Genomic DNA, 27,617 nt, shown 5'->3' with positions numbered 1-27,617 from the left:
TTAATTTACCTAGCTGCCTGTGCTTATATAACTCAAGTGTACAAGTTCAAATAAGACCACATTTAAACTACCAGTAAAACAAAGAATGTAAAAAAAATTAGAAAAAAGCAAAACCTACACCTTGCTACCAGAAATGCTTCAATGGCAGAAATGTGTAAGGGGAGCGTGTGTGTGTGTGTGTGTAACAAACAACACCAATGACCCTGCACACTTCCTGTGCAGTTCGTTCTACTGCACATCTGTTCTACTGATTTTGCCACAAAATTAGAAGGCTGCCATAATATGTGTGTCACAAGCATTACAGAACTGTGAAAAAAGGTATGAAATCCTTTCCCTTGCTACTGTTGGAAACACCTCGGTATTTCCTATGAAGAAGATTTAAGGAATGATACAAACACAAACATGACAAACTTCATAAGTGTATTTAAAAAAGGCAGGACCATCAGAGAAACATGCAAACATTTTTTTTTGTTCTATAAAGCAGAACTGGCCAAATGCACAGCCATTATTAGAGTCGTGAGAGTGTGGTTACAAAAGCTTTAGGTTCACTCTCTTGTTCAAAACTACTCAGCACCCTGCAGCTGCCCTTTTTCAGAGCTGCATAAAGGGCTGGAAAGGTGGGCGCCCTAAAGGAAAGAATGTACACCCAAACCAAGCCAGAAGCTGCGGCTTCAGCAGAAAATTTATTCAGGAAAAGGGTTCACGTGTGTCTGGCAAGGTCTGGGAAGAATAAAGTGTCAGGGAAATCTAGAACGTGGGTGAGGGAGAGGGTAAAAGCTGTCCTCCTGGTGACAAAACATCTCACTACATCTCTTGGATCTTAGTGCATCACATGCTGAGCTTTCTGAAATATCTGTGCAGAAGGGCTATAAGGGGAATTTCCATGTACTGAGTGTTTTTGAGAGCTTGGCTATACATTAGGGAAATGAGCTCTGGGAAGAGACAGACCCTAAAAGAAGCCCTAAGTGAATCAAACGCATATAAAAAAACCACAGGGCTTACAGACTACCAACAAATACGCCTGCTGCTGCTTCGCTGGGATAAATACAGATTGCTTCATTACTCATGACAATGCCTTGTACTAGTTTTGCAAATCTTCTGTCTAGATAAGGAAGTGTCCCATTTTTAATTTGACAACACACAGCGACATCCACAAGTCTGTTTAGAGCATTCAAGAAATGCAGAGCATATTCAAGAGAACAGAGTTGATCCCTGTTGGGAAAGCCTTACTATCTGATTTTTTATGTTAGTAAGTAAGGCTATTAAACTACAGGGAGACAACAAAGTGAGGAACGGCTAACACAAGAATACATGGTCATATGCTTATCTTTATGGTTCTGTTAAGCTTTTTTGAAAGTTACTACTTTTTTTGTCTGCTCTAAGATGGGGAGAGAGAAGCAGTGAATTTCAAGAAGGAACTTGTAGCTGTATGAGATGGAGGGAAAGAAGTTTGTGCCTGATTTCTAAAGCTTGCAACTGCATGTAAGCTGTTAGGATCCAAATGCAGAGTAAAACAACATGTAGATCCATCTTTGCAAGTGGGGCAGAACTATTGTGCCACATACCGTAGGGTTCAGCTGATCTTCTACTCTAGTACTGATGTAAAGAGAATGCCTCTATTTCCCAGTGCTTCTAAAAATAAAAAACCAAACCTGAACCACAATCCTTCAAGCAGAAATAAGCAAAGATGACACCAAACTCACCTCTGCGCTGAGTCTATAAAAAAATCATTTCTGTAAACTGTTAAGCCACTTGGGCATTTTTACACAACTCTTAACTGAAAAGTACGTATATGTTTTGTGATCTTCAAAGGGCGAGAAGATTATTTTTAGCCTGTGCTTCCTTACAGCTTCAAACCTGCATTGGTGGCATACAAATTGGTAATCTAAACCAGGATGTTTTTAAACACCTTGATCTTTTTTTCACAGTTTGTGATGGCTGAATTATACTTATTGAGATAATCAAATCCTTACACATTCCATGAAAAATAGGCAGCTAGTGTCCACCAGTGCCCTACTGATAGAAAAGCAGTTGTATATAATGCGATCAGCATATTACACAAGAAAATGTGCCCACTTAAATATCCCTAGATCCAGCAGCTACCAATTTAATAGGAGCTCGTTGCTCTTCCAGGTGCCTGGAGTTCTACCAGGTACCTGGTGCACAGCAGTACATAACCTGAGCATAGGCAGAGTGAATCTAAGTGCATCCAGAGTGCACTAGAGGGACTAATTTGCTGTGCATGCAACTTGAAGTTTCTCTTTGCGTGTGTAGACACACACAGATGTGATCTATCTGCCTGGGGCTCGAGTGTACTCTGATAAACAATTTGCTCAAAGCTTTGAGAATCCTGAAGGTGAGCCTGGTCTGTGAACATGCAAACAGGAGAGAGGGGAAGGAGAAAATGAATTTATCTGCAGAAGAGAGGAAGGATGATGAAGACCAGTAGCAGAAGTTTCAAATTAGAATGCACTGACAAAGCTGCAATGAATTCAGGAGTTTAAAAAGTGAGAACTTTAATTTGATTTATGCAACCCTGAAAGGACCGTCTGTAAGGTAAGCCACAGCTAGAGACGTATTGATAATGCAAATGAAAGATGAAAGAAATCACAGTTCTTTAAGAGAAGTAAGCACGGTACATCACGACTCAACAGCCATGTGGGCTGTGCAGTCGGAAGAAGAAACAAACCACTGCTTTGGAGACCAGGACTGTGGCTGATAAGGAAACCTGCGTGGGGATAGGAACATCAAGTCAAATTTCAAATTGCAGAAGAATGTACAACACGCTGGAAACTGTCCTGTAAGTTTCTAACACATTAATAAAGCTGAGTGTGAGGAACCCAGGGCTAGGGAAGGTGGAGGGGCTGCAGGGCGAGAAGGGGGCACTGGCCTGGGAGGACCCGGGACTGATACAGAACAAATAACCACATGGCAGAACGGAGACAGTGGTTTTAAACATTTTTCCCTAAATATTTTCATATGAGATGTTTACTCTCAAAAGAAAACAATCATAAATAGACAAAGAAAGCAAGAACCTCCAAGCCTCAGAAAAGTTTAACTTGAGCCAAAAAACAACTTATACAAAACATTTTGAGAAAAGGTTAAGAATTCACTGTCCTCTGACTTCTGCTGAGCTGATACAATCTTGAATATCTGCAAACTAGTGATATCCTGTCCTAAGAAAGTTCAGAATCTTGAAAACTACCTCCCCTCCCCCCAAAATAAAAGCAAACCCCAAACTTGGTTCACTTATACAGGCAAATACAAAATGAAGATAAAATCAGTAAAACTAAACCTGATTTTAAAAAAAGAAGCAAGTGTTTATTCTGAAGACAGGGTTTTGACTAATCAGAGACTCTCATTGCTTGTCTGTTGCCTCTGTGATTGGCTAAAAGTATATGAATTACTCCCCCCAAACCACTTTTCTCCTCCTCCCTCCCCTCACTCCTCCCCACATCACTCACTAACATGTTTTTTAAGAAGACCTTGAGGGGAAGGGTTGGGGGAGCTCAGAGCCTTCCTCAGAGCAGGGATGGGGACAGCTTGGCCAGAAATGGAACTCACTCAGCTTTCGGCTGTGACTACAGTCACTTTCAACTATGACGACTTCTACTACTATGATGACAACTGCCAGTATCAGCACCTGCAACATATGTCTACTTTCCTCCCTATTCTGTATGCTGCTGTGTTCCTGGTGGGCATCGTCGGCAACTCCATCCTGATAGTAGCACTGGCCTTCAAGCAACGGGTCCAGAGGCTGATCGACATCTTTATCATCAACCTCGCTGCATCTGACTTCATCTTTCTCATCACGTTGCCATTCTGGGTGGACAAGGAGGCATCAGACGGGAGCTGGAGGGTAGGATCTTTCCTCTGTAAAGCTAGTTCCTATGTCATCTCAGTCAACATGTACTGCAGCATCCTCCTCCTCACTTGTATGAGCGCTGACCGGTACCTTGCTATCATGCATCCCTCCATCGCTAGACGAGTCAGAACAAGATCCTATTCCAGTGGACTCTGCATCTGTGTCTGGTTATTATCCTGCTGCTTAGGGATGCCAACCCTTTTGTCCAGAGAACTGAAAAAGCAATATGGAAAGACTTACTGCACAGACAAAGCTGTGACAGAAGCCAAACAGATCATGTCACTGGTGCTTTTAATCCTGGCCTTCTTCTTCCCACTGTTGAGTATCTTAACCTTTTACTACTCCATCACCAGGAGACTCTGTGTGCATTATCAAAGAGCGGGGAAACATGATAAGAAACTGAGGAAATCCATCAAGATTGTCTTCATTGTAGTGGCAGCTTTTGTTATCTCCTGGGTTCCCTTCAATCTTTTCAAGCTTATGGCCATCCTTTCAGGACTCCTGAAGCAGCCCGACTGTTTTCCCAACATGGTTGCCCATCTGGGCATGAAGGTGAGCAGCCCTTTTGCTTTTGCCAATAGCTGCGCCAACCCTTTCATCTACTATTGCTTTGACAACTACATTCGCAGAGCCATGCTCCGGTGCCTCTGCCCGTGGGTGAAGATCAGCAGCAGCGGCAGCACCTCTGATACTCTGGACACTCGCCTGAGCCACTCCTTATCCAATTTTGTTGCGGGCGAATATGCCACTAGGAAGAGGAAGCGCTCTGTGTCCCTCTGACTGTGAGCTGGGCATGTGGAGAAAGGAACTTCTCTCTCCAAAGACAGCAGGAAAAGAATAAAGTGAGAGAAGCTGAAAAAAGAGACAAGTGACAGAGGTGCCAGTGTAATGCAGCCAGGTGGGAGGAACGCTGCTTCCCTTTATACGCAGACAAATGGAATAGGAAACCTTAACCACAGAATTACGGTTCACCATGATCGCTGTGTCACTGCACGGTGTAAATCTGAAACCATCGTACTGAGAAATATCCACAAATGCTTACACTGGAACCCCAGTACGAATGCTACAAACTACAGAACAGAATCAGGTGATTCAGTCAAACCCGCTCTAAAGCAAGATTTGAACTTACATTTATTCCGCGCAGAGCAAGAAAAACACCAGAAGTGTTTCTCTTTGGTTCCTAGCTTACCCACAAACATGTCGCAATGTCCTCAAACCAACCCAATCAATTCTGGTTTTTTGGAAGTTTTATGAATTTAGATATGCAATATTTTAATTAATTTGTATGTTACTAGTTCTCATAACTTGAGTCTTGTGCATTGTTTTTGGAAGTCTCAGCTTCTTGATTATGGCATTAAATCTTCATTTTGATCACAATAATTAGTTTCTAGCCCCTGTTATTTCAGGGAAAAAAAAAAACCTTGAAGGCAGAGAAACCCAAAGACAATAAAAAGAAATCTTGCATTTAACCTTTTTCCTGTATCAAAGAAACAAACAAACTCCGCTCATTCTTTTTAAGACTTTTGGGGGGTTCTGACACAATTTCTGACTGCTTCAGTTGTGGTATAATGTGTATAATAGTACAAGATTGTGTGCCATTCAAAGCCCAGGTCTGCCTTGTTTAGCTGAACCCGGTTTATATTAAGACAGATGCTGTATGGCTACCTTCTCCCACTGGAGTCACAGTCAAATGCAAATGTCCCCAACAAGCAAAGTTAGCCAGGGAATCATGGAGAACGCTGAGAAACCTTGTGTGCAGAGATGCTCAAAGAAAGGGAATTAAAAAGGACCAATGTTTCAGTTAAAGAGTTGAACTCTGTAAATAAGACAGTTCTTTTAGTTCGCTTATAGTGTTGAACTCTGGAAATAAAACAGCTCTATAAACCTGGCTCATCAGCAATCTTTGGGAAATGCAGAGATCTAGCATTAAATATGCTGTGGGGAAGACACCAGTTGCCCAACTGGTGTAAAGTGTGACAGCAAATGAGGTGGGGGAACAGAAAAAGCTCTGTATTTTTAACAGCTGAAGTACCTCCTAGATTTACAGGCTGTAATGTGGAACAAAATGTTAAGCAGCTCATCGAAAAACTGGTACTGGACTTTTATAAAGGTGAATGACATTTATTTTATTAAATCTTTCATTTCTTACTAAATGCCAAGGGTTGATAGAAATGGTTGCTTAAAACAAAGAAACCAGGTTACAATGCTTTAAAGTGCAGAGTTAAAATAAGAGTGAAACTTCTAACTGCACTTGGATACTTCGTCTATGTTGCAACATCTCATATTCTGTTATATTTCTTGTTAAATGTTTAGCCTAATGTAATACTGCTTGTCACAAATGTAATAAATCAGTATCAAAAAGCATCCAGGATATGTAATGTGACTAAGACAAAAGACTGTTAGAAGCTTTCCTTTTGTATTTCCTGATTTTTAGAGATTTTTATCTCTGTTCTCTTTTTCACTTAGCCTTTGAAGCTCTTGAAATAGCTTTCACAAAACCCACAAAGGTGTTGACTAGAGGCAGAAGTCATCTTATCACTAAATGATAAAACAAAATACATGGAAACAAAACCTGAATTGCAAAAAGCAAAAGGTTTTAAAGGTATTTACAGCCCTGTAAGATAAAGCAAATTCAACTCTGCCAATGAAAGAGTCAGCAAATATACATCTTTGAGTCTACTTTTTAAGAAGCAAAATAAGCCTGGAACAACTTGCATGCAAACTCTTATACAGCAAATCCCGTATAATTATACTGTGCTGCAGTGTTTCAAGAGTTTGGTTCTGTGTTCCCTTCTCCCAGCTTTCCCAGGGAAGGAATAATCTGGCACACAAATCCATACTGTAGCTCACCAGGACAAGGCTGTCATAAACAAAAAGATTTGTAGCAATAGTCCCTGCGTCACTTTAAACACCAGAGAAGAGAGAGACTTTTAAATTTTATTGAAGCTAGGAATTGTTTTCCAGGCTATCAGATGCAGATGTTTTTCCTAGAAAAACAACGAGTCACTTTGCAAATCTATAGAAAGTTACTTTTATTTAATTAGGGAGCGGTCTAACTAAAAGGAGAGACTGCCTCTTACTGAAGAAGAGGACACAGAGAGTTTTATGGTGAACAGTTACATCCATGCAGACCTGTTACAAAGCTTGAAAGGGAAGACAGCTACACCAGCTAACATAATTCACACAAAAAAAAGAAAAAAGAAAAAAGAGATAAATTGGCAAAGCCTGAGGACCTGAGTACTGTCTGGATATCGGGGAAAAAAATTGTAAACAGAAGAGGTATCCCTTTGAGAAGAAATTTCTCAGTGAGGGTGCCAGAGCACTGGAACAGGCTGCCCAGGGGGGTTGTGGAGTCTCCTTCTCTGGAGACATTCAAAACCCACCTGGACACATTCCTGTGTAACCTCATCTGGGTGTTCCTGCTCCAGCAGGGGGATTGGACGAGATGATCTTTCGAGGTCCCTTCCGATCCCTAACATTCTGTGATTCTGTGATGTAAGTGCAGTGCGAGTACATTCGCTATAGCTCTTTTTTTCACACCTTTGTATTTTCTAAAGATCTGTAAAGGGGGATGACTATTTTGGGTGTTAGAAATAAATCCTGCAATTTGCATTTTTTATTGAACCTTGCGGTTGTGCTGTTTAACGTAGCCAGAGAAACAAAACGTACCTCACCCATGGGCGGCACAAACCTAGAAACCCAGGCACGAACATCTCGCCAAGCTCCCCAGCCTCTGTATGCAGAGGCCAAGCGAGGAAGTGTCCCTGGAGCAGCTGGAGAGCTGGCACCACAGGGTCAGCGGAGCCAAAAGCATCTTTCAGCAATTGCTGGGGACACTGTGTGCTGGCTGGCACACGGGTAGTGGGATCTGTGCCTGGGCTACAAGGGGGCCAGCACAGAGGTGCACACAAGCTTTTTGCTCTCCCTTCACTGCACGCTTTTTTCCCCCCTCCCCCACTACCTCTTCTAAAATATTTTGTTTTTCTTCCTTCACGTGACAGACTTTTCTCCCCACATCAAATGGCCAAACTCCTATTTCAGGCTTACAAATGCATGAAGAGCATCAACTATATTTTCAGACCTTCCAGTGTCTGAAAATCAGAAGACTGTCAGTTCAAATTTTAATCTTATTAAATACTGTCTCAATAGTCTCTTCTCAATCTCTTATCCTCCCTCTACCTTCACTAATACGTAACAAGAAAATTATTTTTTTCAATTACAAAAAGAAGCCTAAGACTTGCATTTCAACTAACCTATGATTTGTATTATAGAAAATAATCACATCTTACTAAGTCAGACTCATTCATTATTTCTTCAATTCCCACCCAAAGCAGAATAGTATTTTTGGAATATAATCAATCTTCAAGACTTTAAACAATTTTAAGTTAGGGCTGCTGGATTCCTTTGTGTTTTGGTATTTTTTTTTTAGTACTTCAAAATACCAGATCCAATTGGAACAATGACGAAAGAAATCTACCAAGATCTCCTTCCATTGCCTAAAGCTTTAGTACTGGCATTTGGAAAAAGCAAATAAACTTGCTAAATATTGCAAGGCTTGAAAAGGGTCACATATAAATGCCACAGCAAATGTACCACATGAGCAAAAAGAATACAAAAGAGATAACTAATTCAACAAAACAAAACTCTCTGGATACTTTCAGGCTTCTATACAAAAGACCATACCCTATGAAGGTGCTTATTTTACTCTTGTAAACTGCAGATCTATTTTACATTTTCACAACAGTGTATACATTATTTTCAATTATTTCTTTCAAAGAAAAGGCCATCTATGCTTGAACAAACTTACTTCTGGAATTTTGACTATTCCTTGTCAATATTCTTTGTTCATTTGTTAGCACTAATATAGCTTAGAATGACACAAAAATTATTGTGATGTAACAGGATGCCCATTTTATTTGTGTTAAAATAACATAAAGACTACAAAGTGGTTCGCTATCTGAAATGCAAATGATGCAATTACAATATGACACCTGTCAAAGACCTTGGTAAGTAATATGGACTGTTGGTTGTTGTTGTTGTTGTTGGTTTTCCCACTTTTATTATTTTAAAATAAAGCCAATACGATTGCAGCTAAGAAATATGGTTTGGTTTTTTGCAATCCAACTTCTTTTGTTGTCATGAAAAGGTGGCAAAGTGGCAAATATCTGTCAGCAGATCTGGATGGGAACATACATCTGCCCATCCCACAAACCTTTTGATGATTTCGGAGGTGCTTTTTTACTGCCTTGGAATGAAATCAAGACTTTTTGAGGTTTTTCATGAAAACAACTATACCACCAGCACCACCCTCAACAATCTAGAGGTTGCTGCACTTCCCTGAGACGTGCATAATCAAGTTGAAATGCCTCTACTTCTTGATATAAATCAAGACCTGGTTAGGTGCATGTCTTGGTCTCCATTTGGCTTCAATGAATCAGCATTTTTCAGAAACAAATTCTTTCATCTCGACACAAAGAAAAATTGTACCCAGATCTGATGCTTACTTAGATAGGCAAAGAATTTTTGGAGCCTTCATTTCAGTGCTCACAACAGTGACAGCTGCACCACTGCTAAGTAGTACTTCAAGTTGCAGAGGACTGAGGAGAGATTCACACTGGGAATAGCTTCAAATCCAAATTGAGCAGGGCCAACTTAATACCTTCAAGCAAGTAAGGTAAGTGGTGGTGTCACTCCACTGGACTGACGCTCCATAAGCACTGCAGCAAAGGTTGGCTCTTGGAAGCTAAGAGGAAAACTTACACTGACTGAGGAGCATCAAGATTTCATCTGCAAGTCTTGTCCTGTCTCTGTCAAACTCGTGGGATGAAAAACCCCTCACAGCATGTCTCAGCGGTGCCTCAGCTTTCAAAGAGACTGAGTTACAACAAGAACATTTCCTGACTTCGCGAAGACATCAAAACTATACATTTGTTGAGCACTGCACAGGAACAGTAAAGTCATTGACAAAAGAAGGGGATTTCTCTGTTGCTTGTAAGGCATACAGTACAGAGAGATGTCAACTCACAGGCAGGCACACTTGTGTTCACTTTTAGCAATTACACACTACTGGAATACTAACTTGTTATCCCTTTGTCATCACTTACACTCATGAGGTCAACAGGGACATGTCCCAAAATTTCTAACTGAAAGCCAGTTCCAGTTCTCTTGTTTAAAAGGCTTTGCCCTGTTAAGGAGCACATGTCATGGCAAGTGAAGAACAGGAAGCAGTGAGCATAAATGGTGTAAGGACAATCCTGCAATGGGAAATCCATCTACTCAGGCTACTTACCAAATATGTCACCGGAGAAAGGGAGATCAATTAATGAACAGAAACAAAGAAAGAACTAGCTGAATTCATAGCTGATGGAAACATGCACTGGTAATGCATTAAATGGACTCAGAAGTAATTACAAAGCTACCAAATGTCACACGCTGAGGTGGCTGGGTAGCCCTAGAAAACCAGAATAAGCCCATAACATCTCATATAACATTTTAATACTATACCACAAAGCTGGCAATTAGTGCACTCTATGTTTCAATAACAACCCAAGCACCTGCTCAGTTTGCAGATGTGTATTTTCAGTATCCTGCTGGAGTCATCCTGCAAGTGACAGGAGGCTTTGGAGGACCCCACTCTTGGTAAAAGCCAGAGAGAGTTTGGCCCCAAACACCCAGTCATCTAAGGATCAACAGGAGTTCATAATAAAGTAAAAGAATGCAAACTATGGGAGATGAGAAAGTGAAATGAGTTGGAAACCAACAGCCTTCAAGAAGAAAGGCAGACTTCCACATATGACATGAAAAAAGCCCTGACAAAGGCCAGGCTGGTTGGGCCGAAATTTATTTTAAAATATGAATTGAATTGTACATTTCATTTTCCCAATTCAAGTCTCCTACGTTTTTGCAAGAGATTTCAGAGGCTTTGGAATAGAGGCCACGTGTTATGGTTTGCAAGCACGCAACATGTTCAATATCAATCATCTAAATAATGCATTGTGACCAAAATACATATTTTCAAACTTCAAAACAGTTTCCTTATTAGTAAGAGAAAATATTCTTAGTCAGAAGCTCCCACTTAGTGAACACACTTCCTCTACTGTTTACTTTTTGCATTTTCTAGAGTACATGGAGTTTTACAAGAGGCATCCCAACAACAGATCTAAGAAAAGAAGAGATCACTGTTTCTTTTTAAATTTGCATTGCATTTCACTGCTTGAGGGACTAGATATTGGCACAGGAGGTAAGGTAAGAATGTGTGTTCAAAGAAAATGCTTCCCACAAAGTGATTACTAAATTCAATGGCTTTCATTTGTAAATGCCTAGCTTCAGATCCTTTGCAAAGCACTGATTTCCAGAAGGGCTGAGTACTCACTTTCTAAACAGCAGGTCCTTTAAAAATTAATGAATTAGATAATATCAGGAAATAACTGGATGTGTCCAAAATTCACTCATCAATTCTGGAAAAAAAACACTTCTTACTGTGCAACGGAGATCCCAGAATCTGATGCCTTCTTTCTTTCTAAACTGATAAAACTAGTTAATATGAATATAGAAGAACAGCTGTTACCCAAAGGATCAAATGATGCCCTTTCTTTTACCCTGAATTTGAGGCACAGAAAACCAAGACTACGAAACTGTGTGGCACTCTGCTCAGTTAGAGAATGAAACTTGGTCAGTGGTTTTTAAATCAATTCAAATTCTCAGCCTAGCTTTAAAACTGGTACGCAAAACAATCTGAAAGTCAGACTTAAAATGCAAAGAGCAGTTTTTCCACCAAGGAACACCATATATAACTACACACACAGCAAATATTTGCCCTGTATAGTACCATGCACCTGACTTGACCACTCACTTGACTTCCCTCTATGCACTGCCTAAACACCTGCATGACCACATCACCCCCACTCCTCACCCTCCCTCCTCTGGGAACCACGGAAACATCTACCCATGCCTCACACACAGCAAAACATTCAAACCATTACACAAAGACAACAACAACAACAACAAGGTGCATATTCGGTTTTGCAAAACTTTGAATCTGCGGGAGTTAGCCGCCATACATACAATCACGCCACCTAAGGACAAGTTACAGGTAAGAGTAGAAGCTTGATAGCTTTCAAGAAGTACATATACGTATATAAACTTCTGCTCTCCTCATAACTAATGAGGAAATAATGGTTAGAGAGGTTCTAAGTAGCAAAAAGAGGGCAGAAAAACACACTGAAAAGTTCAGTGGCGTGCCTAAGATCTCACACCAGCTCAGCTGTAGATAAAGTGCCAGATATTCTGATTTGTAGTCAAAGGACATTGTACTTGAGACCACTTATGAACACTTAAGTAACTGAAAAGCCCTTGTGGTTGTCTTGCCAGGAGAGAGAAAAAGGGTCAGGGAAAACTCAAGAGAATAAAGGTGAGATCTGGAGAGCACTCTTTTTTTTTTCCAAGAGCAGTACAGGATATATGGCAGATAAGAAATGTGCTAAAACAAGGCACCCACAAAAAACTAAGGTGGCACTTGAGAGAATATTTCAGACCAGAGCTGCTGCACACAAAAAGGACTAGATCTAGCTAGAGAAAAGGAGATAATAGACCTTGAATAGGCTTTATAATCCAATAGTTTCTAGGGCTAACATTTTGGCAGCATGAATGTATGGTACCGTGGCACACTTACGTTTGCACAGCCACTTTAGAAGCTGCAGCCACTCTAAAGCTGTCAAAAATATCTGGAATCCTTGCTGATTCATGAAAGTAGATGTAACCATCTTATTATTCTCATTTTAAGAACTCATGCAACTAGACTAATGATGCTTATAGGTCCTCACCTCCACTGTCACCCAAATACCAATTAAAGTCAATGGGGAAACTGCTGGTTTTGTTGAAATCAACTGGAGTTTTATACGATGAACTTCAAGAGAGTCGACGTTTGGCTAAATGAGAAGTCCAAAAGCCTAACCCACAGACCACCGACCCAGCAGTGAACCCAGCTGGATTAGTGTGGCCTCTTTCAGAGATCATGCTAATGATTCATCTCCAAAAGGCTTGAGGATCCATGAAACCCCTCTGAGTATATGGCCTCACAGATCTATGTAGAAGAGTGACCTGAACAGATACTCCCAGCTGTGCTGCTGGACTACATTTCCTGATACTATTAGCTGCACCTTCCTTAAATTGCCTTTAAGCAACTTGGATAAAGTGTAGAGTGAGATTGTGACAATTTAGACACCTGTGTTCTCTGCTAAGGTGGAGCACTGAAACAGGGACAGTATTCAAGAAGCAATTGGGCAATATCCTCAGATACACGGTGTGAATTTTGGGGTTGTCCTGTGCAGGGACAAGAGTTGGACTCAATCCTTGTGGAATGTCCTTACAACTCCGGACATTCTATGACTCTAAGCCAGCACTGCCAGGGAGCAACAGCAGGCACAGGATCAATCCCAGGCAAGCACTGCAAGTCCCTCTGCAGTTTGTGCCTGGTTTAGACCTCATTTGCACCACAGCTTGCACCGGCAAATGCAACAGCAGAAGCTGTGAACCTGCTCACCCAAATGCAGCGATCACAGGCCAAGGGCAGCAAAGATGTCATGACAAGACTATCAATACAGGATGGACAAGCCCCAGGGGCACTGGGAGTGTATGTTTGGGTTGCGAGCTGACACAGAAGTGCATGCTGGCATTTCTTCATCTAAACTAATCCTGTGAACTCGTCAAATGAAAGCAGCCACCCTTCCCCAGCAGCATCTCCATCCCCGCACAGCCAGCCCTCCCACAGCAGCCGACCACCAGCCCGGCTCTCCAGACCCCTGCCACTGGCAACAGGCAGCTCCCTGACAGCCGATGTGCTGCTCTACCCCTAGGTGCCCCCCTAGGCCATGGCACCCAGACAATGCCCCCTCCAGCCATATTTGAAAGTCAGAGGTGGGGAGTGAGGCTAAGTGGCTCAAAAAAATAAAATAAAATAATAAATAAAAAGCTGTATTTGCCTTAAGCCCAGATAGAAAAGCATGTGCCCTAAGTCAAGTCTTGTGAAAAGGTCCAGAGGAAGTGAAAAAGGAAGATTACAATAAAAACAGGATTTCCAAAACGCTGCACATAGTGAACAAGGACCAAAGTATACGTTTTCAGTCTCAAACTAAAACAACAACAAAAAACAATCTCAGTCCATCTTATGCTGAATTCAGCTTTTACATGGAAGTGTCCACATTTTTATCAGACAGAAAACAAACCAAAGGCTCCTGCCACACAACGGGTGGGAGACAGAGAAAGAGTGAAGGTCATAAATTGTAGTGTGAATTTGTGAAATGCTGAGGTGTCTGCTAACAGCTGTAGAATACTACCGGTCTTTGACATAGTGTTTCATGTTCACAGAGAGGACAAATAGGCATCTTCCTTTTTATTTTAAGAAAACAAACTTGTATTCTGACTCATGCTTTGACACAAGTGGCATTACCAGCGCAGCACAACTGCAGATCTCTGGCAATCATCTAGTTCACTAAGAGCAAATACACATAGATTATCCTTGATATATATGTTAAAAAACATAAGCGTAGGACATCATTATCCTCAGAATTCACAAAAGTCGCTGAAAATCATGAGATGCCATGTAAATATATTCAGAAGATCATTTTAATTGCTTTTGAACTTGTAGGTTTACCCTTTAACAACGTGCTTTCTTTGCAAACAGGAGGGAAAACAAGTTTCATTTAAAGAGAAAGCCGAGAGGCTTTGAGGACATAACCAGCTAGTAGCATCACCAAATTGTCTGTTCACAGAGGGACAGGACAGGCTCCCAAATACCAACTTAGGTGCTTCAAAAGCATTTTTTAAGTCACTCAGTTATGTAAGTCAGGTCTGTGATTTACTCGGTCAAAGGAGTCAGTCATAAACCCTGGTACCCTGTGGGAGCAAGCGCTTGTGGAGTACTGAAGAACTTTCTGATTCATGCTCCATATTTTGCTTTTATGCTTTATGACATAATATGAGTTAGCAATGTCTGCATTACCTGCCAGCCGTCTGGGGTGGCTGGCTGCCAGTGAGATGCCCAAAGACTTGTAACAGCGTCTAGTATGCTTGTATTTTGCCTTTTGCGACAAGCATTTTTCTCCAGGTTAACAGGTGACAATTGCCCATGGTGTATTTCTAACACTGCACATGAGCTGGCAAAAATTACTGACCTACATTGAGTCAGTTCAATACAGAAGTATTTCTTTTCCTCCCTTACTTACTTACTTACTCAGCCACCAAGCACACCCTCCACGGTAATACATGATGGAGCTAAAGGTGTTTACGATTGAAGTGGAAAATTTGTACATCTAATTGCTAATAAGAAGTCCTCAGAAAACGGACAGATTTTATATGGACTAGGACATTTTTACAAATACAGTATTTGTTCAGATGAATGACTGTTTAGGATAAAGCACTGCTTCTCAATAAATATTGAAGTATTACATGTCTTGTACGTGTGTATTGATTTTATATAGTAGATCTTTGTTTTTCTGAGGTATCAAAGTAGTCTTTGGGAAAATGGGTAACTCCAAATAAAATTAGCATTCTCTCCCTCCAGCAATATCTACCAGAGTTATTTTTACAAAATATGACTTCTATTGAGTCAACATTATTATTAGAATAATAAAAACTCCTTTTAAATCTAAAGGTCACCACAAGCTTTTACCTGCCAAAATAGACTTAATGAGTTACTTAAATTGCTAAAGTAACTGCGTAGGTTTGTAACTCAAACAATTTTTGATACCCAAAAAGGAGAAATATGAGACTTCACACTTTCACGCCCAGTAAAGCATCTCAGAAGCAGGGGAAACCTAAAATGCTGAATTAGCTGACAGCTACCAGTAGCAGTTCAACGGACAAAAGACAGCATAAATTAAGGATACAACAGCCCGTAGCTATTAACAAGGTCTGCTTTGTCTGTGTCTTTGCGCTTTACTGACCACAACTGAAAACATCTTAGTCCTGCAGATCACGCAGCCGCACCGGCTGTTTCACAGCTCTGCACTCTCCGGGAGGCAAAGCCGATCCGAGCACGCTGTTTTGAAGACGTGTCTGCAGGGAAGGTTACCTGGCAGGGTCCGTATCCACTGGCAGGACTTTTATCATCATCACCCCATAGAAGGGCAAGGGACAGTGGAGCCTCTGGAGAGAAGATAAAATGTTACAATTCGGGGAAAAAAAATTAAAAAATCTTGAAGTGGTTGTTCTAAGCAGTGAGTTTAATCCACTTGTTTGCAGACACTGAGTTGCATGTTTTCTCTTGCACCTGCTGCTTTTGTCTCTCAAGTGGACTCTGAATAAAGCAACCTCAAACCCAGTATCTGAACCCACTTAACGGGGACGCTACTGTAAACCTGCAGATAGGAAGCTGTGAAAATAAAAGATCTGTGCTCTTCACTGATATATGTCACAGCTGTACTTGTAAATATTTATTGTGCTGTTAAGATCTTAAGTAACCAGTGCAACTCGGAGTTCATACCAACTTATTTTACAGAGCATTTCCAGTGCAGCACTGAGCAGGTTAGTGCAGCCACAAGACATGGATGGTACCTGTTGCTGTGGCGCACACTGAAATGCCACCACATTTATGGGTATCTTTAATAAAGCAGTTTTATCACAGCTGCTGTCAAGACATCTTGCACTTGTGCTGCATTTTTTAATGTTTTTGAATAGGAAAACCAGAAGTGTTTCTTAAAGCATTGTTTGAGAATTGACCTAGCCGCATACCACCCCCGAATCTAAGCGCAAAGAAGAATTCTGTAATTTGGGATAATTTGGTTTGGTGTACCCTGCCTCCCACCTGAAAAATGAGGGTCTGCAAAGCGTGGCATAGTCATTATACACTCAAATGATGGGAACTCCCATCTCACTGGCAAGCATGCAGGTAAGCGGGCAAACGTATGTGAAAAACAGTCTTTCTGCACATTACGGAAACAACATTCAAACCCTCCCCACCCGACACCGTCCCAGCTGCCGCCTCTCAACCCAACTCGGCCCATGCCAAAACACCCTTCCACGGGTGGGCCCTCAGTGGCCAGGAGGGAGTGATTTACCCGTCCCAGCCGCAACAGAACCTGAGTTTGCTGCTATAAAGCTGCTCCTCCCTTGCCCCCGGGCACTCTCGACCCCTAGAGCAGGCCCAGCTCGGGGCTGCGGATCCGCTTGGCCTTCCCGGAGGGGGTTATGGTGTCCGGCTGCTGGGAGACCGGGGGAGGTCCAACACCGCGGACGCTGCCCGAGCCCCCCGAGGTGTGCCTGACGGAGGGGGAGCTTGGGGTACCGCAGCCTCCTAAAAAAATAACAGCCCCCCCGCCCCCGCAATATTGAATAAATATGTGAGAGTCTGTGTGTGTCTGCGCGGGGCAGGAGGCGCCGTAGCAACCACCCGCCTCTCCCCAGCGCTCCCGCTGCCCGAGCCTACCTGCGCCTCCGGGCCGCTCCCGGCCGCGCTGCCGCCCGGGACCCCGCTCGGGGCGGGAGTGCGACGGCCGGGAGCGGGGCCGGGAGCGAGGCGGGGGTGTCGGTGGGGGAGGCCGGCGGCATCGCGTGCGAAGCCGGCCGCGGCGGGGGTGCCGCTCTGAGTCAGTGCTCGCCGCGGCGGCGGGGGGACCGCGGGCTGTGAGCGAAACGGAGAGTGCTGCTGACTGATCTCTGCCGCCCGACGCCGGGCCGCCTGGCACGCAAGGCTTGCTGTCACCCGCCCGCGCGTTGCCGGGACGGCGCAGCTCTCCGGCCGGCCCCGCTTAGTGCCCTCTCCCCGGAGCCTCCCCGCGGCCCGGCCTGAGGCGCTTCTCTTGCCGCTGCGGGCGGGGGCCGGTAGCCCCGTCCATCCGCGCTGCTGGACACCGGCAGACGCCTCCCGCGGCGCCGGCCCGGGACCCCTGGCCACCGCCTTCCTCCTTCGGCTGCCCCTGGAGCCACCTGTGTTCTCTGGGTGCCAGTTTTCATTACTGGGATCTCATACACACACACCATCTGGGATTTTTGTATTTTGTGTTTACTTTTAAAATTTGTAAAAGCTTTTTTTTTTTTTTTTTTTTTTTTTTTGACAAAAAGCCCGTGGAGAGCACAGAACCACCTGAAAATAAAGAAAAAAGGCCATGTCAGCTCCGCACCTCACCAGCTGTCTTTGCTCACTCCCTCATGGCGGCCGTGACGGTCGCACTGCTCCGGCCCTGCCCGCACAGCTGTGGGCTGACATCTCCAGCGGAGTTAAAATACAGGGTGTTTCAAAAAGACTGAACCAATTTCAAAGATATAGTGATTTCAAATTTGGTCTGTCTTTTTGGAACAACCTGTATAATGCCTTTTAGATGGAAGTGCGAGTGTGGAGGGGAGATCACCACATGGGTCTTCAAGTGCCAGCCATAAATTTCAGATATTTTACGTGACTTTTTCCAGCCTTCATCATCTCTCCTTGGCAGGAGAAAACATTTTGCCTTCGGGTTTCTGCTGCCGAAGGGCTGTTTGTTGCCATCAACAAGGAGAGCTGCCACTGCTGACAGTGGTACAGAGCCCCAGGCATTCATTCGTTAGCATCAATTTGTGATTTTTCCAAGTGTTAAAAGTAAAAGGTGAGGGGAATTAGGAAGGGCAAAAGCCAAACAGTTCTGTGACATCAACACTCCAAGCCACTGAAAATGGTGTAAAGTATTCAGCATAGCAGATATTTTTTGAGAAAGGATGTTTTTGCAGAAATCAGGAACGCATGAGATGTTACTCCTCCACCTCAGAAACAACAGAAAACTGACATTTCACAAGATTTCATTTCAGTGGACTCATTTGAACCAGTTACACCACAAGCTTTCCCGATGCTGGTAAGTGATGATTATTCACAAAGAAAGTTTCTGTGACATGAATCTCACTGAAATGAATGCTTCCCTTACGAAGCCTCTCCAAGAATCTTGAAGCACTCAGTGAACTTTCACAGACATCACTTGGGAAGTGATTTCCATTCCTATTTTACAAAGAAATTTCAGATTAAGCTCTTTATTCCTACTGAAAAGTGGAAGAAAATGTGAAAAATTTTAACTCTGGGGGGAAAACATGGCCTCCTCATTACCTGTCCCATGAATTTGCCCTAGGATTCCTTTAGGGATAAAATGCTTCCCCCCTTTTATTTTCCTCCCCCTACCTGATCCCAGCCTGAACACTGTCTCTCAGCTGCTAGTTTCTGCCTTTAAGGAACTTACCAAAGGGTGATGCCAGTAACATCAGGGGCAGAAAAGTGGCAGTGTGAGGTTTTCTACTTTGCTTTTGGTAGCTTGCCCTACACTGTAGATTGTATGGTAGATTAATCCTCTGGAAGGTTTTCTGTTTACTTCTTTTAAAGCATACAAATGCATAGACAACTACACGATCAAGATATTCAGTATAAACAAATACATCTATGAGATGATTCAGTTTTGCCCATATGCTAAAGTCAGTCAGATGTCAAACAAGTAATCAGAATGTGGCTGGCTTGGATCTTCTGCAGGTTACATTGCAGGAGAACGAATGGGTTATAATTAAGTACATTTAATAAAATATCAAATCTTTGTTAAGTTTTAGCATGGAATTCCTACCAGGTACTGCTCTGCTCCAGCTGTGCAGTGATGAAATACAGAAATGCCACCGGGTTGCATTGATGAAGTCACACAATGGGCTTAAAGCGCAACATGAACCACCTATACTTTCCAAACTTTTTCCTATCCTTTTTGGCAGCGCACGAAAGTAGATTGAAAAGTCCGAAGCAATGATTTCCAGGACACCAGGCTCCACAGGCACATTAAGGCTCTTTCATATGACTCATGACTTTCACTCTTCAAGAAAGAAATACTTCTGAAATGCCAAAAGACAAGCTCTATCCTGAGAAAGCTCACAACGCATAATGCTTCCCTGAGGCAGGATGGGATTTAAGCTGCAGAGCTTTTCATACAAGGGCTACGTTTGGGGGATAAAAAAAAGAGAGACAGAGAGAGAGAGGAAGACTGAGCAGACACGTGAAAAACAAGCAGGTAGGAAATAATTTCTGTAGCAGAAAGAGCTGGCTTTTTCATGTGGTAAACACTCTTATCAGCCCAAACTCTGCTTTTCTAAACCTTCCTCTAAATATTGATGCATTTACATAATACCTACGTGGGTGCACATTCATACATGACCAGGGAGGCACAGACAGTCTAAGCAAAGCAGGCAGCAATAAAGAAATCTGCAAGAGAGCTCTGCAGAGGTGGTGAAGCAGCCAGAGACGGAAGAACTTGCTGCTCTGCCTGGGGACACTGATTTCATTTCAGCTGTGTGTGGTACCAAGCAGCTGCTGAGACACAGAAAATGTGAAAGGAGATTTCTTTATTCCAGACAAATGGTTAAGTGCAAGTTTATATTGATAGCTGATCTGATTGATAATAACAGAAATGAATTAATTCGCTTTTTGTCAGCTATTTGAGTTAGTTTCCATAGTCAAACCCAGCAGAGGGAAGGGTTAGCCTTGAGGGAATACATTCAGCTTTTAGAGCAATTGTCAGGGATTGGCTCAAGGAGCGTGGACATGAGTCCACTGAGCAACTGTACGAGCACAGCCCATTTTAGTTGACACAAGTAGGCCTTAGTTAGCTTTTCTATTAGGCCGTGGGAAAGGGGGGAATGGAAAAGTACTGACTAAGGCAGGGTCAGGATATCCTTGAAGAGATAAGAGTCAGAAGAATGCGGGATGCGCATAGCTAGCTAAACCCAAGTAGGTGGAGTAAGTAAATGTAAGCTTTTAGTGCTTAGCCTATTAGATAGAGACAAGTATGCATAATTATGGTATTTGGTATAAATACACGCTATCTCGGGCAATAAAGTTGAATCATGCTTTATCACTCACATTGAGTCGGCCTGCATGTTTTCCTCAGCCGTGTACTCGCAAGCAATCACTTCTGATTCTTTTTCTTCCTTCAATCTCTGTTGCTTCTGTCTCCTCCTTGTGACCCTTCATCTCTCCTCATGCACTCTTGCACAGTCCCATGGGAAAGGCCAGACACTGACATCTCCTAATTCCTCCATGGGCTTTTCTGCTTTTCCTGCTTTGCCTACTCAGTTGTTGATTACCTGGTAATCTAGAAATAGTGTCAGGGAGCAGCAAGAGCTGGGATATTCCAAGAAGGAGGACAAGCCAGAAGCCAGCAGAGACCACAGCACAGGTAGAATCACAGAATGTTAGGGATTGGAAAGGACCTCAAAAGATCACCTAGTCCAATCCCTCTGCTGGAGCAGGAACACCTAGATGAGGTTACACAGGAATGTGTCCAGGTGGATTTTGAATGTCTCCAGAGAAGGAGACTCCACAACCCCCCTGGGCAGCCTGTTCCAGTGCTCTGGCACCCTCACTGAGAAGAAGTTTCTTCTCAAATTTAAGTGGAACCTCTTGTGTTCCAGTTTGTACCCATTACCCCTTGTCCTACCATTGGTTGTCACCGAGAAGAGCCTGGCTCCATCCTCGTGACACTCACCCTTTACATATATATAAACATTAATGAGGTCACCCCTCAGTCTCCTCCAAGCTAAAGAGCCCCAGCTCCCTCAGCCTTTCTGCATAAGGGAGATGCTCCACTCCCTTAACCATTAGAGTCCACAGCCAGGGCATGGTCCCACTGTACCCAAGCAGAGGCAAGGCAGCAACTGTGACAGGATCCTTCAGCAGCCCCAGGCAAGGTAAGGTAGCAAACTGTGACAGGGAGCTCACTCAGGATGGCAGCAGGCAGAGCTGGAGGCAAGGCTATGGCATAGCTCCAAGGTCCACCCAGGAAGCACAAACAGGGATGGAACAAGGTTGCCTACAACCCATGCAAGAAAGTCAGAACCACCAGTAAGCCAGAACAGCAGGGACCAGACACAGGTCTGAGTGCCCAGAGCTTGAGTTTAGATATGGCTCCTGAGTCCAAAGGCAGGGTGCGTGGATGAGGGTCCCAGGTAGGGGCCATTATTGCTGTTCTCAAGCCCTGACAGATAGTTAAAATGTAATGCTGAAGCAGAGTTTTAAGTTTAAGACCCCAGTGAGGGGAAAGTAAACAGAGGTGTGCCTTAAAAGACAGTAGCATTGCTTTGCAGTTATTAGGCAAATCTCTTTTTTTCCAGTTGTAGCAATTCTCTCCCTCTTAAGCAGTAGCTCTGCCCATGCACGTGTGACTCCTAGATCTCAGGCTAGCAGGGCTTTGTTTTAGGCTCTGCTGCAGCCTCCCAGTGTGATTTCAGACAAATTGCCTAATTGTTTCTGATTGCATGGAGGTAGATGAATGTCTTTATCCAGTGTGGGCATCTGAGATGAGGCAGTTACACAGAGCTGACAAGGACAGTCCTGGGCATAGGTACGCCTCTCATAAACTGATCACTCTCCATCTTGAAGACAGTGAGAATTTTTTCCTCCTACTAAACAGCCTTTCAGTAGCCTCACTCATTGGCTGATGAAACATACTTTCAAAGTCCTGCTCAGGTTGATGGACAGTTCAGTTTACTAGCACTTGGTTTCCAAAATGATCTGAAATCTTCAAACACCTGGTAGAGGTGCATCTACCTGCTTCTTACCTAACCAAGGAGCACAGTCAGTAGGACCTTAACATTTTGTGGCCTTTCCTGATGTGAGGCTAAAGTTGCCATGTTGTGGCTACCCCAAAAGATGCTCAGGTAGTGCCCCCCACCCACCTGAGAAGAACCTGAGCTTAGTTAAATGTGCCTGAATGGTCAGGATTTGTTAGCATTGCCTGCAACAACTTGTGAATCACAGCTGCATTCTGGGCAGAATGGATGCCAAGGAGGATGTAATTTTGTAACAGTTAATGCAAATAGGAAACATAAGGAAGTGTAACAACCAACATTTCTTTTATTAGAGGGGCAATGGCCAAGCCATTCAGGAGGAATTAATTTTCAGGATTTGGCTACAGAAGAGCTTGACAATCTCATTGTCTTCCCCATGCCCAGCAGATGTTTCTTTTTGGGGGAGACTTAGCGAATTCTTTCCATCCTTTGGTCTTTGAAGCTGGGTTTCCTCTAGTGGCATTAAGAGGAGCATCGATTCTGTCTTATTGACTGATCTTGGTCCATAGTAGGGGCAGGGGAAAAAAGGACATTGTGAGGTGCTACCAGCTCCCATCAGGAAACAGTGACCTGTCTTCATCTGGCTAGTAGCCTAGGACTTTTGTATACCACAGGTTCTTTATTTTTTCCATCAGCTGTTCAGCCAGTATACTGAGTTTAGTTGTTTCTTTGATGAGGAAGTTCCTGCAGGAGATGAGTGTGTGTGTTAAGATACACAATACGTGAGGGCAATCTCTGTCTGCTGTAGTTATCACACGGCCTGTCACTGAGAGTGCAAACTTCCTCAGCAGTCCTGGAGAGGCTTTCCTCAGCAGACAGGGATTGCCATGAACCTGTTTCTCTTGGGTCATAAAGCTCTTCCCTTTGGGAGGAAACCCTTTCCCATTTTTTGAGGAATCTGTATTTAGAGCTGGAGCAAATTCTGTGTTTTGCGTTGGATGACAGCAGTGTTTCCTGGCACCTTCACCACTCAGTCCCTCACAGACAGCACCACAGCACCTGCCCAGCCCTTTCCAGAACAGCTGATCCCCAAGCAGCCAGTGGCCCCTCCCTCACCACCTGTGTATAAAGAGTAGTGACTGCTGCCCCCACGAACATCGTCATGTTCAGTGTGCACCCCTGGAAAGAGGTTGCACTTTCATATGAAACCATATCCCACTGTCCCACCTGCCAGAACCCCACTCCCATCGCAGTCACATCAGACTTTGGTTGCCAATTCATTTCCCATTGGGTCTCCCATATGGATACTTTATTAATCTGTTCTTTCTCCCACTCCTCCCTTTCCTTTTCCACCTATAGCTATTGCAGCACTAGTGCAGAAGATTTTTCCATACCTGGTCACAACAACTGGTTGAGTCTGGGCAGCATCCACCAAGAGCTGAGCAACTCTAGGAGACACCTTGTTCACAGCTTCATGGATGTAAGCTGCAATCGCGTCGGGAATGACCATCCAGTCACGACGGTCTTTTTCAAAGATGGCCTTTGAGTGCACTTCTGAGAAAGAGGAGGCAAAAAACCATAAGGCTTTTCCAGTCACTTGTGTCTCTGACACCTTCCCGCAGGCATAGTGGGAAGACAGTTGAAATTCCGCAATTCAAAGCCTCCCTCCGAATTCACCCTAGCAGCATCCAGCAGCACCTCATCACTCATTTTTGGGCATCTAGGCCATAGGCCTTACATGGCAGAGTATTTTCAGCAGGTACTGCAAATTTTCATGCTAGGCCCCTGCTGACTTGTTTCATGCTGCCAAGCACCACGTATTCATAGTCATGAACTGTGTTATTTGGCTTCAGTCCTACTTTATGGATGGTTCAGACTTCTTTAAGGCCAGTAAGGACCTGTAGAGCTGAGCCTTGTTTCAGGCAGACAGAAAAACTTTCCAGACTTACCGGGGACAGCAGTGCTAAAGAGCAGAATCAGAGCTATCAGCAGTGCCCTGGATTGCAGCATGGTTTGCAGTACGGGTTCCGCTCTCCACACCAAGAGACCTGCTGGAGTCAGCATATAATATTTCGTTTGTTTTCAGAGAAATAAAACATATCAGTTAAACACCAGATTTTTGCAACAAACCTAACCAATAAATGAAGAAAAGAACAGGAAAAATCATGGTGCTTTTCCTCTGAAGAAGGAAAAAATAGTATAAAAATGAAAGTGTACTTTTATGTATATATTCACAAATATCCACAATGAATAATAGCTTTTAGATATCCAGGAAATATATGACAATTAAAGTTACTTCTTTTGTATGAGAGCTAAAATTCCTTTTTTCAGGATAAGAGCAAATCACTAAAACTAGCAGAGGTTGGGTTTCCTCCACAGACAGTTGCAACCAAAAAATACATAATGTGGTTTTGTTTGTTTGTTTTTTGTAAATTGCTCTAAAGAACATTGTGCTAGCGAGTGCATCACATACAATGACCATCTCAGTGATCTGAGTATTTTGTCTTGCTGTAGTTGAGGAAACACCCAGCTAGGTTCTCATCTTTTCTACACTGGGATTAACAAAGCAGACAGTAAAGCAGACAGTAACCCAGGCAGAACAAGTTTTCAAAAGGGAATAATTGTAAACTTAACCTCCTTTATTCTGTCTATTTAAAAAGCCAGAATTAGAGGAACTCTTGAAATGTTGTTACTTGGTATGTTGAAAAGATAACATTACATCTAAATAAGCCTTTCAAACACACTACACTTAAAAATATGTTTAGGAGTTAAACTTGATTTATGGCCTGAATTAGAGGGCTGCATCACTCAGAATGACATGAAGAAAACATTGCCATGCTAGGAATAGTAATGGCAAAAACACTGCAATGTCTATTACATGTATCTGCTTTTCTAAATCCTGTTCTAGGTAGCTATGAGCCAGTGTTCCTTCTTATTGCACAGTAAGGGAATGTCCATCTGTTTTTATTTGCTTCTGTGTACAGATTACCTCCAAAAGCTACCACTCCATCTTCACTAGACATTTGCTGACCAGTAGCAGTTGTTCCCTTACCACCCTTCCTTGATTTTTAATCCTAGAGCCAGTTTCTCCCTTTGTAGACAAACGGGATACATTTACTCCCCAACGGCATAAAGAGAGGATCTTACCTGCTTCAGAGCCTGTAGTTCCTGTGGTGAAGGTAGCTAGGAAGAGGTTAGATGTCTTCCAGCACTGAAAGTCTACAATCCCTACTACAGACTTGACCCCCCTGAGTGACTTCTAGAGCTTCCATCACTCAGCTTCAATCTAGGTCACCTCAAGCACTCCCACCCTCCTCCTCCTTTTCAGCAATATTCCTGGTTATGGAGCATGAGAAGGGCTCACACTTTTGCTTGCAGTAAGAAATGGGGCAGAATAGAAGACCACCTCCACTCACCTCTGTATGTTCTAGATACACCAGTCACAAAGTCTATGCCATCCAAAACAGAGAGTTCAGCTCTTACCTGTCCTGCTTTCCCTTTCTTTCTCGGGCCAAAGCTGAGGTAGATGCTCATCTGAGACACCAGCATTTATGCAGAGCTAATATAGTGATAGCAAGGGGTCAAAGGTCCTGCTTTGTTTCCTCATTTGCTCTTTTGCAAGAAGATCCAGCTCAATGGGACAGGCAAGAAGCCGTAGAGGACTCTGAACCTGTTATTGAGATTTGGTAATGGAGGGTCAGCCTGACCTGAGCCCAAGAGATGTGGAAGGCAGCTCCTGGGTCACTGAGTCCCCTATTTTTGCAGGCACCATGTCACAGAGACCCCTTTCATAAGTTGACCAAATTCCACATTAACAATAGCAAGAGCCGGGCTGAATTTTGTTCCCACTGTTCCTGTGGGAAGGCCGGTGCCGTAACCTCGCTGCTCTGACAGCTGGAATTTATTTGTGGCTATCATGTCCATTTGTATTTCACCTTCAATTTCCAACAAATGCATTGTGCATGGGGGTAAGTGTGCACCTCTCTCGTATCTCCTCTTTCCCCATGTCCAAGCCTTTTTGTACAGGCTGACGAGTATACATCTGAGTCAGCTGTCAAAACTTGCCCAGGTAAACATCCAGCTCTGGGGCCACCAGCACAAGAGAGACATGGACCTCTTAGAGCAGGTCCAGAGGAGGGCCATGAAAATGATCAGAGGGCTGGAACACTTCTCCTGTGGAGAAAGGCTGAGAGAGATGGGGTTGTTCAGCCCGGAGAAGGCTTCAGGGAGACCTTATTGCAGCCTTTCAGTACTTAGAGAGGACTTATAAACAAAGACAGAGAAAGACTTTTTATCAAGGCCTGTAGTTACAGTATGAAGAGAAACAGCTTTGAACTGAAAGAGGGGTGATTTAGATTGGACATAAGGAAGAAATTTTTTACAATGAGAGTGGTGAGACACTGGAACAGGTTGCCCCAAGAAGTTGTGTACACCCTATCATTGGAAGAGGTCAAGGTCAGGTTGGATGGGACTTTAAGCAACCTAATCTAGTGAAAGTTATCCCTGGACAAAGCAGGGTAGGGTAGATGAGATGATCTTTAAAGATCCCTTCCAACCCAAACCATTCTATTGTAACTTCTCCCTAGGCTACCTGAGGGCCTGGTCCCAGTCAAAATGTGACCACATTGCTGCTGTAGGACATGTTTTCCCACAACTCAAGTTCCAAGTGCCCACTGGGTATTTAGGTCAGGCCAACCATCTGTATTTGGCACATGCAACCATTGAGCGGGGGGAAAGAGACAGAAAGACTGTTAGCCAAGGGAAATGGGAAGAACATGAGGCATAAATTAAGTTTACTGTGTAAGACCCAACACACTTCCATTCTTATGTCAGCCACTTCTTTATTAGGTGACTGTCCTATGTAGAAAGTGTGAAAAACTCAACCAGTATCTTCATTTATCAACCAAACAAAATTTTCTACAGGACTCTTCTTCTCACAGAGCTCAAAATACTTTACACCCAAACAGTAGCTGATCTTGTTTTATGGACATGGCAGCCAAGTCAGGGAAAGCTGCAGTGGTTCACATCATTAAAGAGGACTGCCAATGGTTTCCCAGACATTCTTCTACTCTCTTGGTGAATTAATTATTCAAACTATCCCTCATACAAGCAAACCGTTTTGCATTTTTGTCCAAAAAATAACTATACGTTCTTACTAACGTATAAAAAGGTTCATTTCAAGAAGTAGGAACAGAGAATTTTCAGTTCCACTTCTGGTGCAAAAACTTAAAAGCAATTAACGATCTAGGAAAAACAAGCC

At 43.2% G+C, this 27,617-nt stretch overlaps 3 protein-coding genes across 4 annotated transcripts in view; 1 reads left to right on the top strand and 2 right to left on the bottom strand.

Moving 5' to 3' along the window:
* Nucleotides 1–17,328, bottom strand: part of CLDND1 (claudin domain containing 1) — a 29,883-nt gene extending 12,555 nt beyond the window's left edge. The window contains exons 1-2 of the mRNA XM_065063018.1: nt 17,289–17,328; nt 15,936–16,009 (exon numbers count right to left, since the gene is read on the bottom strand). The gene's annotated coding sequence lies outside the window, so the exon portion shown is untranslated. The remainder of the gene's footprint in view (nt 1–15,935; nt 16,010–17,288) is intronic.
* On the top strand, nt 3,286–7,060 carry GPR15 (G protein-coupled receptor 15). The gene has a single exon (XM_021299638.2). It carries the CDS (start codon nt 3,533–3,535, stop codon nt 4,643–4,645), a length of 1,113 nt encoding a protein of 370 aa, XP_021155313.2. The 5' UTR covers nt 3,286–3,532; the 3' UTR covers nt 4,646–7,060.
* A 5,351-nt stretch (nt 17,329–22,679) lies between the features above and the next one.
* Nucleotides 22,680–27,403, bottom strand: LOC102096273 (apovitellenin-1). Of its 2 annotated transcripts, XM_065062846.1 has the most exons (4): nt 25,841–27,403; nt 24,307–24,408; nt 23,752–23,911; nt 22,680–23,101 (listed from the first exon to the last, which is right to left on the bottom strand). In XM_065062846.1, the coding sequence occupies exons 2-4, from the start codon at nt 24,365–24,367 to the stop codon at nt 23,002–23,004; spliced, it is 321 nt and encodes a 106-aa protein (XP_064918918.1). In that variant the 5' UTR covers nt 24,368–24,408; nt 25,841–27,403; the 3' UTR covers nt 22,680–23,001. The 2 variants fall into 2 exon arrangements, with proteins under 2 accessions (XP_064918918.1, XP_021155202.2); XM_021299527.2 differs by having other exon boundaries at nt 24,307–27,403.
* Between the last annotated feature and the right edge of the window lie 214 nt (nt 27,404–27,617).

Source organism: Columba livia, chromosome 1, assembly GCF_036013475.1.
Source record: "Columba livia isolate bColLiv1 breed racing homer chromosome 1, bColLiv1.pat.W.v2, whole genome shotgun sequence".
Taxonomy (NCBI): Eukaryota; Metazoa; Chordata; class Aves; order Columbiformes; family Columbidae; genus Columba; species Columba livia.
The sequence above is the reverse complement of the archived record's forward strand: the minus strand, read 5'-3'. Positions and strand labels throughout refer to the sequence as shown.

Bases quoted from the DNA above. Each gene is read 5' to 3' on its own strand.
- GPR15 (XM_021299638.2), top strand. From the start codon at position 3,533: ATGGGGACAGCTTGGCCAGAAATGGAACTCACTCAGCTTTCGGCTGTG.
- LOC102096273 (XM_021299527.2), bottom strand. From the start codon at position 24,421: ATGCTGACTCCAGCAGGTCTCTTGGTGTGGAGAGCGGAACCCGTACTG. The intron at 23,912-24,306 runs GTAAGTCTGGAA...CCTCTTTCTCAG, and splicing joins CTTTAGCACTGCTGTCCCCG to AAGTGCACTCAAAGGCCATC. The intron at 23,102-23,751 runs GTATGGAAAAAT...CATCTCCTGCAG, and splicing joins CAACCAGTTGTTGTGACCAG to GAACTTCCTCATCAAAGAAA.